This window comes from Talpa europaea (assembly GCF_964194135.1).
Source record: "Talpa europaea genome assembly, chromosome: 1".
Taxonomy (NCBI): Eukaryota; Metazoa; Chordata; class Mammalia; order Eulipotyphla; family Talpidae; genus Talpa; species Talpa europaea.
In genome coordinates this window covers 6,823,967-6,839,022 of record NC_140073.1, presented here as the reverse complement: position 1 = coordinate 6,839,022, position 15,056 = coordinate 6,823,967, and the positions used below count along the sequence as shown (strand labels likewise).

General features: G+C 50.1%; 1 protein-coding gene across 1 annotated transcript; it reads left to right on the top strand.

Annotated features, from left to right (window-relative positions):
• Positions 1 to 227: 227 nt before the first annotated feature.
• On the top strand, positions 228 to 8,795 carry SDHAF2 (succinate dehydrogenase complex assembly factor 2; the record flags this gene model as incomplete). The annotated part of the gene is made up of 4 exons (XM_084229620.1): positions 228 to 263; positions 3,688 to 3,911; positions 3,994 to 4,103; positions 8,550 to 8,795. The coding sequence occupies 4 exons, from the start codon at positions 228 to 230 to the stop codon at positions 8,678 to 8,680; spliced, it is 501 nt and encodes a 166-aa protein (XP_084085746.1). The 3' UTR covers positions 8,681 to 8,795.
• Between the last annotated feature and the right edge of the window lie 6,261 nt (positions 8,796 to 15,056).

The following is a 15,056-nucleotide window of genomic DNA, read 5'->3' as shown; positions in this document are numbered from 1 at the left end:
CCGGGAATATGGCGGCGGCGCTGGCGAGTCCGGACTAGGCCCGAAGCGCGCGAACCGCTCTCAGCCCCGGGTCCCGCCCCCCCCCCGCCGGCGTCACACGCACAGCCACTTCCGCCACACGCACGGACGCTGCTTCCGGCTCGGGGCTGCAGCGCCCGCGTCCTCGGGCCTGGCGTCCGGGAGTTCCCGGAAGAGGCCGGAGCGGGCTTCCGGCGCGGGTGGGGAAGATGGCGGCGGCGGCCGTGGCCCCGGCTCTGGCGCGGGTGAGCACATCGCGCGGCGTGAGGGCTCTGGGCTGGCCGCGGCGAGGGCTGGGTCTCGGCGTCCTCCGCTGTCATGGAGACCGCGGGGCGCGTCCAGCTGCCTGGCGGCGCCCGGCGAGGGCGGCCCTGGAGAGGTCACCCCGCCACTTAGGAGGAGACGCGGGTCGTTGCGCCGCCGCCCGAGCCCGCCGCGCGTCTGTGGGGATGCGCGGGCCGAGTCCTCTTCGTGGGAAGCCCGGCTCGGATTTTACCGATTTTCCAGGTGAAGGTCGCCCGACCGCCTCTGGGCGCCCCTTCGTGTCTCCTGCTGCCCTGGGGTGGTTTCATGCCGGATCGTGAGGTGGTTCTCATTAATGCAGACTTTCCACGCTGCGGAACGTCTCTCGGCTGCTGGTGCTGCAGCTCGTGGTTTTTGTATGTTGTATGTTTTCATTTGTCTCGAGATATTTTTCTAATTTCCTTTTTGATTTCTTCTTTGGCCCCTTTAAAGCAGCCATTGTTCAGGAGCAAGCATGTCATTTGATTTTTCAAGTATTTGTGAATTTTCCAGTTTTCCATCTATTGATTTCTGGGTTCAGTTCATTGTGTTCAGAAAGGAGACCTGGGATGATTTCTGTCTTAAATTTGCTAACTTGTTTGGTGACCTATTCATGAACTGTCCTGAAGGGGGCTTGGGCAGGATGTTCTCTGTATGTTCCATTTGCTCTGTCATGTTCAAGTCCTCAGGTATTAAATTATTAACATTGTGTTGGTATCTATTTTTCCATTTACCTCTGCCAGTGTTTTCTGGTTCATACATTTGAGTGTTCTCGTTGGTGTTGGTTGCATATGTAATTGTTATAGCTTCCTTGGTGAATCAAACTGTCATATAATGCTCTTGTGACAGTTTTTGACTGAAGATCTCTTGTCTGACATAACTAGGGACATTGGTATGTTCTGGTTATCACTGGCACAGGATGTTTTTCCATCCTTTCACTTTCAGCCTGTGTGTATCTTTACACCTAAAGTGTGTCTCTTACGTACTGTATATAGTTGGATCTTGTTTTACTTACGCAGCCACTCTATATTTTTGACGTGGGGAGTTCAATCTGTGGAAGGACTTCTGTGACCGTTTGGTTTTTTCTGTCTTGTAGCTCCTGTGTTTGTTTTCCTCGCTTGCTGACATCCTTTGTGTCATTGATTTTTTTTTTTTTTTGATAGATACTTGCTTCGATTCCTTTCTCTAATGTGTACAACTTTGTGGTTAGGATGCAGTGTTCATAAAACAAGTTATGCTGATAACAGTATAATTTAACAATTTAATCTCATGCAAAACTGTTCCTTTATTTCCTACTTTATGTTACTGATGTGTCACCATTTCACATTTTTGTAAGTCCACTAGCATATTTTGGTAGATTTTAAAATATTTTTGTCTTTTACGCCACTGTACAATATTGCAGGATTTACCTTTATCGGTGAACTTTGTGCTTCGTCATTGCTGTCTAGCATCGTTTGGGCTTCTTGAATCTGCATGTCCATGTCTTTCCCTAGATTTGGGAAATTTTTGACCTTTCTTTCTTCAAGTAAGCTTGTGCTCCTTTCTCATTTTTCCTAGTGGGACTCCCATAGTGTGTTTATTGGTCCCTTGGATGGTGTCCCAGAAGTCCCTTCGCCATTCTTCACGCTCATTCTTTTTTCCTCTGCTTGGGTCATTCCACGTAACCTGTCTTTGAGTTCATCGATTGTTCTGCTTGATCAAATCTGCCAGTGAATTTTTCAATTCAGTTATTCCTCAGTTGTAAAACTTCTGTTCAGTTCTTATATTTTCTTTGTTAACAGTCTTTGTTTCACTGAACTCATTGTGCACATGATGACCATTATTTTGAATTCTTTGACAGGCAATTCTTCAACCTCCGTTTCTTTCGGTTGGTTGGTTTCTAGGATTTTATTTTGTTCTTTTGAACAGATCATGCGTCCTGTTTCTTGCTGCCCTTTGAAACTTTGTGTTGGGACCCACACTTTTTGGGCTGGACCCGTACAGGGAGAGATCTTCGCCAGTCATCCCATCCAGAGATGCTGGGTTCCTCTCAAACCTTTTCTGTGGATATGTTTTCTCTGCATTTGAAGGTGTAAATTCTCATTCGGAGGGGGTTTGTTTGTTTCCTTTTTCAGGAGCGCATGATCTTTTGCCCCCTCTCGTGTCTGTCTGTAGTACTGCAGGTTCTTGGAGCTCTTGTTCTCCGCAGCCACCACGTTTCTACAGATGTCTAGGGATGCCAGGTCCTATCAGTGCTGCAAGTTGGCAGAGACAGAAACAGTTATTTGGGAAGCTCCCTGAAAATCAGGAACTTTGGATGCATGTTCCGCACGTCTTCTGCCCAACCCACTCCAGAGGACAGGCTGCCAAGCTATATTGGCCTCTGTCTGTTGTACCATGGGGTCCTCGGAAGCAGCAATGACATTCCCAGCTCTCTGTTCTCATAAGCCCCCAGTTATCTTTAACTGTTGGCTCCTGTTGGTGCTTTGATAGGCGAGGCAGAAACCAGTCTCACAGGTAGCTCCCGAAAAAGCTAGAATGTTGGACACACATTACAACTCTTTCCTCCAGGGAAAAGTCAGAAGTTGGAGGTTTTCTCCTGCTTGTTCTGTGCAAAGTGAGGATTAGGGACCACAGTGGGTGAGTGTCCCTTGTCCTCAGCAGCCCCCACCCTGGTGCCTCTGCCTGTCAGCACTTAAATGTAGGCAAGGCAAAAAACGAGTCCTTTAGACAGCCCCCTGAAAAGCCAGGAGCGGGGAGTTTCCTCTCATCACACCATCATGGGGAAGAGGAAGGGACTACAGTGAATGATGCCATGAATTTCCCTTCCTGCTCTGGTGCAGTTGTTGTCCGCTCCTGCAGTTCAGGAGCCTCTAAACAGGTTTCTGGATCCTTGTAAAGGAAACTGGTCTGTGTATTGTGTCTCTACGAGAGGGGTGTGTGAGGCTTCCTAGTCAGCCATCATGCTGACATCACCACCTTCTCATCACATCTTGATAGTTTTTGCTCTTGGAATGGGAGCTTTCAGGGATTAAGGAGCATGCCCCCTCCATGCTCAGGTTCGATTTTAACATAGACGTAGTGATAGCATACATACCATACTGGAGGAATTTTAAGGGAATGCAAGGAAGTGGGAAATATTTCTGCTGGAGAATCTCTGGGAAGGCACTGGTTATGCTCGCAGTGAGGGCTGGGTTCCAGTCCTAACTGGAATTGCTATTTGGGGGACCTTGATAAGTTATTTCATGTCTGTGAGCCTCGGTTTCCTCAGCTGTGAAGTGGGGATAGCGTCAGCGTCACGTCTTAGGGACCACATGAGCTCGGATGCCCTGAGCCCCAGCAGGCATTGAGTGAGTGACAGTGATGACAGTTGTTCTCATGAAGGTGCTTGTGCCCCATTTGTTTCAGATGCTTGCCCTGTCAAGTCACCGTCTCGTGTCACCTTCCCTCAGCGTGACATCATTCAGACGCTGCTACAGAGGTGACAGCCCAGCAGATTCCCAAAAAGACATGATTGAAATCCCTTTGCCTCCATGGCAGGAGCGAACCGATGAATCCATAGAAACCAAGAGAGCCCGCCTGCTCTATGAGAGCAGAAAGAGGGGGATGCTGGAAAACTGCATTCTGCTGAGGTGGGTCTTGGGGATCTTGGCGTTACTGGGCTTTGAGCAGAAATGACCCCCTTTTTAACGTCTTTCTCGTTCTCGTTTTTAGCCTCTTTGCCAAAGAACATTTGCACCGTATGACAGAGAAGCAGCTAAACCTCTACGATCGCCTGATCAACGAACCCAGTAATGACTGGGACATCTACCACTGGGCCACAGGTACGGGTGCGATCAGCACCAGCATCTGAAAGCGGGGGTGACGGTGCTGCTCTGAGTCTGGAATTATATCCTGGCCAATTTTTTTTTCTTTTCTTCACACAACAGACACTCAGCCTACACACTTTGAATTCTTCCAAGTATATAAAATTTGTTTAGGTTCAGGATCTTTGTTTGCAAGCGATAAAAACCTATTCTGTCTAACTTCAGCAGAGAAGGGGTTTTAGTGGAATTGTATGGGACGTCACTAACCAGACTGGGAGTAGAGTGGGAGCCGTCAGCCCTCAGAGCCTGTCCCGCAGGAGTCCTGAGGCAGTTGCCCTCCGGCACTGTGAAGAATAAATTCCAATTGTGTATAGTTAGAATTAGCTTTGGTTAGAATTAAAAAAAGAAAGCAAGAAACCAAACCCCAAACAAAAACTTCTTAAACGAGACAGACTGATGCTTTCTTTCTCAAGGTAGAAGCGGCCCTCCAGAAAGGCTCGGCTGTTGGCGCAGAAGCCCAGCGATTGGCAGGACCTGGGCGTGAAGGGAGGGGTGGGTGTTCCACATCTTCGACAGCATTTGGTATTGCCAGGGTATCCCTCGGTTTTACTTTTAGCCATTCTAAGAAATATGCAGAGATGTATCATAGTAGTTTTAATTGGCATGGACTTGATCCTGATAATATTGAAGATCTTTTCAAGTGCTTATTTGGTGATGTGTCTCTTCACATTTTCCCTTCACTATTTTTCAAATTCAGTTGTTTGTTTTCTTGCTGAGTTTTAAGTGTTTTTAATTCAAGTCTTTCATCAGATAGATATCTTGCAAATACTTTCTCCCTATGGCCTTTTTTTTTTTTTTTTTAAGATTTATTCATTTATGCATACATGAGCTGGAGTACAGGCCAGAAGGCGTGGGGGGTGAGAGGATCCACCAGAGACAGAGTAGGGAATAGAACAGGCAGCTTGACCAAAGTACATTGCTGAGGGGAGCAGCGGGTGAGTCAGGAGAGGTCTCCTGCGCCATGTGGGTTGCTCCCTGGCTGGCAGGGGACCGGGGATCGAAGTCATGATGCAGTGGCTGCAGACGGTTTCATAGGTTGCCTCTTAACCCCTTGCGCCACCAGGGAGGCCCCCTATCTATGGCTTATCTAAACATTGTCCATCAGAGAGCAGTTGTTTTTTTTGTTTTAATTTTAGTGAAATACAATGTATCAGCTTTTGTTAGTGGATTGTGTTTTTATACTGTGTCTAAGAATTCTACCTGACCCCAAGATAGAACACTTTTCCTTGTTTTATTCTAGGAATTTCTTAGTTTTAGAATCAGCTTTTCAATTACTCAAAAAAAAGCTACTGGATTTTGATTGGGGCTGTAGTAAAATGATGGGTCAATTTGGGAAGATTCTTGTAGCAATTTAGAATTGTCTAATCTATGAAATAGGTATATGTCCATTTATTTAGGCCTTTGATTTCTTTAATCAGTGAATTATCTGTTGCTGCATAACAAATCATCCCAAAACTTAGTTACTGACTTATAGCAACCCATGTGTACTTAGCATCTCCTTGCTTAGGTGAGTTCTGTGCTTCAGTTTGTCTTGAAATTGCAACAGGCTGTCAGGTCAGGGGCCCAGGGTCTCATGCGGAGGCTCCACTGAGGGAGGAGCTGCCTCCAAGCTCACCGGTGTGGGCAGAATTCAGTTCCTCTTGGGTTCTTCGCCTGTGTACCTCAGTTCCTTACTGGCTGTTGCCCGGAGGCCACCTTCTATTCCTTGTCACGGCCTCTGCCCCCTTGCAGCTTGCTCCTTAAAGCATGCCAGCCAGGAAGGCAGTAGAGACAGTTTAGAAGCAAGATGGAGTCCCTGTCTTTTGTAACCTTGTCACAGAAACGTCATTCTGTCCTCTCTGCCATATTCTGTTAGTTAGAATCCAGTCATTAGGGTCTACCACACTCAAGGAGGGTCACACAGGGGCATGGTACCAGCAGCTGAACTACCTGGGCACTGTCCTGAACTAGCTGGGTACTGCCTGCTGCAGTCTGTGTTCTGCAGTGTTCAGTATATTTTGGGCACCCGCTAGATTTGTGCCTGGGCATTTCCCATACTTTGGTGCTGTTATAAATGGACCTTTAAAAACCTTTTCAATTTTCCATCATTGGTAAACTGGCTATAGAAATGCAACTGATTTCTGTGTGTTAACTTTGTATATCGTGACCTTGTTAAACTCACTTAGTTCCTGAAGCCCTTTTATAGATTCTTTGGGATTTTCTGGGTAGGTGGTTGTGCTATCTGAACAGAGGGCATTTTCTTCTTTCTCAGTCTGTCTGCCCTTTATGTCTTTTACTTCACTTGCTCTCTTGCACTGTCTGGGACCTCCCATGAGTGTCTTCTTTAGTCTGATGCATGTTCTCTGGATTTTGTTCTGTCAGTTACTAAATGAGGACTGTTGAAATCTCCCACTGTAATTGTGGGTTTGTCTGTTACTCCTTTCAGTTCTCTGTGTTTGCTTCATGTATTTTGGATCTGTTATAGGAAGACATATTTAACGTTGTATATTAATGAATTGACTCCTTTATCATTATAGAATGTCTGTCTTTATTGCAGATAATTTTCCTTGCTCTGAAGTGTCTGATAGTAATGTAGACACTATACCAGCTTTCTTTTGATTCTCTCTATATTGGTTTTCTATTGCTATGTAATGAGTTACCACAAATTTAGCAATTTTAAACAGTGCCCCATTTATCAGTCCTTCCTCCCACCGTTTGTGTGATCATGATCATATTTTTTACTTTTACTTATGTTGTAAGCCACATTTTCCATTTTTTTATCTTCATAGTGACTTAAAACAAGGGCAAAGATACATTTTGTTTTATATTTGTAAGTATGTAAGTTGCAGCATATAATGTACAAATATATACATGACATAATGTCTAGATATTAAGTACAAAGTATATTTTATTTATTTATTTATACAAGCACTGGGTACAGTCAGAAGCGTGGGAGGGCGAGAGAATTCACCAGAGCCAGAGCAGGGAACAGAACAGGAAGACTGACAAAATACACTGCTGAGGGGAGCAGCGGGTGGCAGGAGAGACCCTGCCATGTGGGACCCTCCCCGGCGGCCGGGGATCGAACAGGTACTGCAGAGGCTGCGGGCAGCTTCGCAGCCCAGCACTCAACCGCTGCGCCACCAGGGGAGGCCCAAGTATATTTTATATTTATCTTCATTTTAGCCATTTCTAGAGCTTGTCCTTTCTTTGTGTCTGGTATAATTTTCCTTCTGCCTAAATAACTTCATTTGTTAACAGTTTACCTGGTGCTCTCGTTAGGGTGAGTGCAGGATGGCTCCCAATCTCTATCTTGCTTTGGTTGTTACAGAAAAACAGATGCCAGGCCCTAGGTTGAATGAGGGGACCCAAACATGGTTTTGAGGAACGTCCTCCCCTAGGCTCTAATCAGGCGTGGTAGGTGGGTCATCCTAGAGCACGTGCCCTAAGCTTTCCCAGTGGGAGTCTTTGCTTGTCAGTTGGGTCTTGGATGAGTGTCTTGGGCAGAAGGAAAGGTGTAGGGGAGTGTGCACCCGCGCCCGAGGGCCTGGCGCTCTCTGCTCTGGGAGCCTCTGTGCCTGGCTGTGTGTATCTGGGTCTCCCAGTTTGGGTCATTTTTGTGCCTCTAATGTCCTTTCCCCAAATTCCCTTTTACTTACGTTTATAAGAATGATTAGCTTCTCTCCTTACAACTAAGGCCCCTTGCCTTAGGAAATTTGTAGACTAGACGGGAAAACATAATCTCAGGACACAGCCGAAATGCCAAATGTAGAGCAAGGTCGTGCAGCCAAGACTGGACAGGCCCGGGGTTGGCACACTCGTCTGTACACGCTCAGATAGTGAGTCCTTGTAGTCCGGTGGCTGTGCGGTCGCCTGCTCGGCTCTGCCTTCTTAGCACAGAGCAACCATAGACGAGTCATAAACAAGTGGGAGCAGCTGTTCCAGTGTGAGTCTACAACGCAGGGTGCTGTGGGGGGCCAGCTCCTGCCCTGGCTGCTCGTCCACATACAGGAAGACTGGAGATGCCCTGGGTCAGCCTCCAGACCACCATGATCAAGCAATTATTGCAATAAAGCAGGTCACATGGTGTTTTTGGCTTTCCAGTGCATATAATCGTTGTTTATACAGTGTTGAGTCTACGACAGCATTCTGTCTAAAAATGTATATAGACCTTAATTAAAAAATTCTTTGTTGCTAAAAAATGCTAAGCATCGAGCCTTCAGTGAATTGTAATCTTTTTTTGCCACACTTTGTTAAAATATACATATATATGTATACATATGCAGTGTCTGCAAAGCACAGTGGAGCAGCTGTGCCCGTGTGTGCCCACTGTGGCTCTGGGCCAAGGCCAGTGCTGCTGGTGTTGGGGTCCCGGACCTGAGCACTGACTGACTGCCATGTTCCTGTCTGCCTGTTCTTCTGCAGAAGCAAAGCCAGCCCCGGAGATATTTGAAAACGAAGTCATGGCACTGCTGAGAGATTTTGCTAAAAACAAAAACAAAGAGCAGAGACTGCGTGCCCCGGATCTCGAATACCTTTTTGAAAAGCAGAGCTGAGCAGGGCACCCTGCCTGTCACGGGGCACTTTCCTTGGCCCCAGCTGCTCCTGATCAACACCGGCCTGTGTTTCCTGCTTCACCTTAGATATGCAGCCCACCCAGACCATGGGTCCCGCCGCAGGTGATGAATCCACCTCTCTTAGGACAAGTAAATGTTCCTTGACTCTTTGTGACATTGTCTTTTGTTCAGTTCTGAGCCTCAGAAGTGGCTCTTATGTGTGGCCGGCTCGAAGCCTGTTCTCTGGCTCTTGGCTCTGGAGATAGGCTGTGCCACAGGGGGGCGCTGCAGGGGAGGCCATGGTGAGGCAGCTGCGCGTGCTTAGTGGAAAGCAGCCAGCCTCGGGCTGGAGGGAAAGCTTTGTTTAAGTGCATTTCCCCCTTCTGACCCGCTGTGATCCTCTCTGCCAGGAAAGCTAACCCACCCCCTGAGCTGAACCCTTCAGAGACACAGCAGGCAGAATGGGGGCAGCAGGCAGCCCTGTGTGGGCATGCTGCTTAAGCGGCAACAACCTCCTCCTCAGGGTGTGTCTAAAATGTTCACTTTGTAAGCTGAAAGATGACTGAATATTAAAGAACATTGAAAAAACAAGGAAAATCACAGTGCCCAGCCCTTGCAGTTATTTTCATTTTCTCTCCTCGTATAATCCATAGTCATGGCTTTATAGGGTTTTGCAAGCCGTGATCGTAGGTTTTAGCTCCATGTGGTGCTATAACAAACTTTGCATTTCTACTCTGCACAGTGATTTTAGCTGACAGGATAACAACACAGAGGAAATCATATGTCAGAGCGAGTTAGTTGGAAGAGTTGAGCTCCCTGGAGGGGTTGTGCGGGCAGAGTGGGCTGGGCCTGCGACGGCTGGCCATGAGGTGGGCAGGCCGGAATGGATGGGGAGGTGGTCGGCAATGATGAGCTGCGCCGCGCGCAGGGAGGAAGCTCCCGCCCAGGTGTTGTTGAGCTATGGGGTTCCCACAGAACCTGGTCCCACCTGCCCTTCAAGGTGCTGGCCTTGGAGAGAAGGGACGCGGTCGCCTTTACTCATGTCAGCCCCCAGACTAGGGCCATTAGGCCTGTTTGGTAGTTGAGGAAGTGGGCGCAGAGGAAGTGATAAGCCCAAGGTCAGCTGGCTGCGTAGTCACACACTTGTGTATCTCTGGAGTTCAGAGTTCATGAACTTTCTACTGGGACTCACTACTGTGCAGACTGTAGGACCCTGCCTGTGGCAAGGAGACCTGACAGTTCTGAGACTTGACCTGTGTGCCCTGGTGCTTCCCAGAGCAATTGCTCTCACTCGGCCCCAGGGCGACGCAGACATGAGGCAGCATGGGCGTGGGTTGTGAGTTCAAATCCTGGCTCCGCTGCCACTTTTCTAGATAAAGGCGTTGGCCTGAGCCTCGGTTTCCTCATCTGTAAAATGGGGGTGGTGATGCTCCCTCTCTGAACCAGTAGAGAATATCACATCAGACGAGCTCAAGTAGGCAGGGCTGTTGCCTGGCCCCCGGCACACAGCACGCGCTCAGTAGCTACTAGGTGTCTGCATCTGGTCCTGGCTTCCTCCTGGGACTTAAACCTGCCTCCTGACGCGACTTGGGCTGTGGGCGAGGCCACCAGAGCTGCATGTGGGGCAGCCTCATCTGCAGACAGGAAAGCCAAACCTGTTCAAGTGACCGCAGGTGTCTCACGAGCCAGTGCAGACGAGAGAAAACAGGCGCTGGTAACAAGACCTTTGATGGAAAAATTTAGCACTCACCTAAGCCAGGAATGGGAGTGAGACCTGCAGGCAGCAGCAGAGCAGGGAGAAGACGTCACCCTGGAGCCAATGGCAGACTCTGGCCACTCTCTCTGGCCTCTTCTGATGTGCTGCGGGGAGAATGTTAAACAGGCAGGGAGTTTATACAGGGAGATAGATATCTGGGCCGCAGGAACGCACATGAATCGGGCTGTGACTTGTGACTTACTCTCCCTCCTGGACACGTTATGCAACAGAGGCCAGGAGCCAAGTGCAGTGCAGTTCTTCCCTGGGGCTCTGACCTCCCCTCACCCCACTGTCTCATCTGACGTGCTGTTGGGCGGCTGCCACTTTCACCTGGATGGCGTGCTTCGGAAAGCATGGTTTTCTTCCCAGGCTGCTGGCTTGTGTCTGCCCTAAAAGCGAAGGATCTTGCTAACCTCAGCTGCTCAGTGTCAGGCCCAGGGGTGCTATGTAAACAGTTTTTTTCTTTATTAGGCATTAAGTAAAACTAGGCCGGCTAAAGTGCATTTTTAAAAATTAATAAACATATAGAGGGCCAGCAGCCCCCCATGGGCCCGTGGTGAACAGAAGCTGGACTCGTTGCTCTCAGTTTGACACATCGCTGCTCCCTGACCTCATGCAGAGCCGCGCTGTGCAGAGGAGCGTCTGGGCCACACAGGCTCCCTCGTGACATGCCAAACTGGGTCAGTAAAGGCTCTGCCCTTCTCACCTTTCCTTTCTTTAATTCATCTTAAGCCTTAAAGATCCATAAGCCTGGCACCTCGCGCCTGAGCACTGTGCCTCAGGTGGAGTTTCTGTCAGGGGTCACTAGAGGCACCTCTTACCAGTTTGGGGCATTCTCTGGAGGTCATCTGATCCAGCTCCAGCACAAACCTGGTTCATATTTGCAAACATCACCAGGGAAAGAGATTCCACTGGGAGTGTGGAGAGCCTCACACTTACCCTCCCTTCCAGGCGCTGTCACTGGCTGTCCAGGAAGATTCCATGACCAGGAAACGCAAAGAGCCTTACATGGCAATCGGGTCTGGAAGGCGTCTGCGCTGACAGCGCCCTGATCAATGTCTTGGGGGGGGGGGGGGGGATTCCAGCTCGCAGCTGTCACGTTGCTGATGGCTGATCAGCTTCTAATGTGACACCTCCATTTCCCAGTGGCCCCTCAGGATGAGGCCTGGTGCTGGACTCTCCCCAGCCAGGAGATGGCACTGTGGCAGGACAGGTGGCCTCAGGCAAGTGATGTCCTTGCGACTTTTAGAAGCAAACCTCCCCATAGCCGTTTTGGGGGCGGCTCATAGAAAAGTCGAAGCTACCCAAGAGAAACAGCAGGCTGACGGGAAAAGCTGGGGAGGGAAGAGCTCTAGCGCCCTGTAGCCTGTAGCCACAAGAGAGGAGTTCAGGTCTTGCTGGGGCCCAGTCTCACCTGAATCCAGACACTCCTGCCGAGGAAGAGAATGTTCTCTGGAAAGGCAGCGTGGGCACACCGTCTTACGTAACTCCACGGCACGTCGTTTTAAAAAGAAAACTCTGACATGAAGATGTACATTTTGTTTCCCAGTGGATTTCAGGTTATTAGCTGGTGTGTGGTGAACTGTTCGCCTCTGGTGACACGCGCTTGGGGGAAGTGGAGGCGAGCGGTGAAGGCGGCCTCCGCTGTCAGTGCGGAGTGGGGAGCCCGGGGCCCCTTGTCGGCTGGGTGGCCTTGAACCTCTGCCCATCAGCCTCTCATCTGTAAAGAGGAAAGAAAGCAAACCTCACCTAACCTGGGTGTAAGAACTAAATGAAACGCACTTGTAAAGTGCTCAGCACAGCACCGGGCACCCTGGGAACACTCCGAGGGATAAGCCAATGGTGGTGTTTGCCCCGGACATAGGGCAGTTTGTTTGGAGCTTTCTGGGTCTTCTTGTCACTGTCTGCCCTTTCCCTCCAAGTTGGAGACTGGCTCTGAGAGCTGGATGTGCCCGGTGGAGAAGACCATGCGAACCCCACTCCAGGTCCCCAAGATGAGGTGCCCTAACGCCATCAAACCCACCGGCTCCTTCTGTCAGCCCCTGCCCCTCAGCAGGACCACGCGGAGGTCAGCAGGTTCTCGAAGAAGTCGCTCTAGACGCTGTGTCTCCAGTGTAAGTGGGAACAGGCGGCCAGCGTGATCCAGACAGGAAAAGTGCTGCTCAGAACCCTCATTAGAAAGATTGCCTAGAACAGCATCACTGGACGCTGGCAAGCAGGGGGGAACGGATCTCGTCTGTCCTTGAGGAATTCACTGTTTATTCTTTCACTCTTTATTGTATTGATTCCCAAGCAGAAGCTGCCTGCACTATACTCTGTGCTAGGCCCAGTGCCAGGCGCAGCAGACACAGATGAATGAGATCGTGCCAGGCCCCAGAGGACACCTGCAGGGGTCAGGAAGGGAGCAGAAGCGAGGCTCAGTCTGTGTGTCTCAGGCACCCACCCGAGTGCTGGCAGCAGGATATCCAGCCTTGTGTGGCAGGCCTGGCTCCCCAGGAGGGATGGGGTGTCCAGGCCATGGAGCACTGGGACACCTGCTTTTAATGTCCTAGGAATAACTTCTCTTGTTCTAGACATACCATCACCCATTCATTTCATGAAGGTCTGTGAGACTGCTAACCTGTGGTTCCACGCCCTTGGCTATGTCACTTTGCAGGGCCCTCCACCCAGACGTGGGTCAGCTACTACAGGCCTTGCTGGACTCCTGGGATGTTGGCATCATGAAGCAGGCAGAGCCTTGAAAAACACTTGCACAACTGGGCTTGCCATAGCTCTTGGCCACCACCCCAAAACCAGTCCAAGTTAGCCTTCCAGAGGATGAGAGACGTGTGTCCAACTCACCGCAGTCACAAGCCAGGCGGCAGGGAGGGGCGTCCATCACCCAGCTAAGTCCAATCCAAATCACTAACCCACAGGCCCTACAGCCAAATAAATACATCTTGTTTTAAGACATCAGCTTTGGGGTGCGTTGTTATGCAGCATTAACGGAGCTAACTGGCACTGATGGTAACTAGGCTTCCCGTGGCGATCGTCTGAGAGAGGAAAACCGATGGGTCAGCATCAGTGGGCATCCTGCCTGTGTGCAGGTGGCTCTCGCTTCAGTTTTTTAAGAAAGGAAACTGCTTGGTCTGTCAGACTCTTAGGAACTTAGGATATTGGTCTCAAGTGAGCAAATATCCTCCTTGGTATTTGAGCAGCAGCAGTAACAGCAAACATTGACTTCTCCCAGACCACGTGCTGGGCAGAGCCCTGGCATGCCTGGCTCGCTTAGTTCCTGCAGCCGCCCTGTGCAGCAGATCGTACTGTTATCTTCATTTTGCCAGTGGAGAAACAGGCCCATAGGAATTGAACGACTCACCCGTGGGACATCGGCTCAGCAGTTGACAGAAGTGAACAAAGAAATTGGTAAAGGGCCCTGGAAAAGTAAGAGTCTTGTGAATGAACCAGCAAAGTGTCGGGCCAAGCTACTGCCTGCTCTGACGAGGGGGCAACCACGTGCTTTCCAAGCTGGCAGCCCACAGGGAGGAGGTGGGGAGGCAGAAGCCTCGTCCTGTCTTGGCTGCTGTGGGCAGTGTTGAAGGAAGAGAGGAGGTCAGGAAAGCGTTACCTGGTGCTCGAGTCATAATGGAGAACAGAGAATCTGGAAGCCCAGGGGCCCCCAAGGTTGGAAAATCAATACAGTTAAATAGGGAAAGCTGAGATGTAAGAAAAGTTTGTGACCACAAAGGTCTCGTAAAACATTTCTTTGACCAAAGTGACTCAGGACAAAACCAGAGTAAGGAGGGACCTCCTAGTTTTTGCTCCAGGTGGCCTCAAGATAGCCATGGAACAGAAAGGGAAGGGGTGGAGGTGTGCCAGCAGAACAAGTCAGGCTCGAGCCACACCCACTGCAGATGTGCCAAGGAGGGCCTCCCAGAGAGGACTTGAGGTCCACAAGATCAGATGGGAGAATTTCCCGGAGGGCAGAAGCAGAGCCAAGGAGGGAGGCTCCGCTGCAGCCCTGTCCCTGCTCCATTGCCCTGTGTGGGATGGGTTGGGTGGGGCTTGCCTGTCTTGGTAGTTCGTGTGTAGCTAGACCAAGAAGACCCACATCGGATGAGAAGTGACTGCCGCCCTGGGATCACCAGGGGACCCTGGTTTTGCGCAGATGCCGGAACTGGACAGGACTTGGCATGGTGCTGTCCCTTGAGAGAAGTGAGTGTGTGCTGTGAGCGAGAAGGAAAGCTTGCTGGCTTGGCAAACAAGGGTGGATTGTGGCTGAGACTGTGGCGCCTGTCCACCATGCCATTCCTCCCTGAGCAGACAGGAAGACGACATCCCTGCACCAGGCTTCTAAGAAGGCTGCTGTTGTCTGGCTGAGCCTGGCCAGCAGGACATGGGCACAAGACGTGAGAGCCACCTCCAAGCCTGGCCTTAGAAACACCCTGAGTGAACCCCAGCCCCGGGCTGCTCTGTGGCAGGGGTCTCACAGGCCACATGGCCCCAGAGTATGGCTACTCGAAGGAGGTCGCTCACCTAAACTCTCACACTGGGTGTGAGTGAGGCATAAACCTTCATTGTGTTAAGTCAGAGGGAGATGGTGCGTGAGCATTTTCTCCTCAGAGCCTCGTCAGTCAAGGC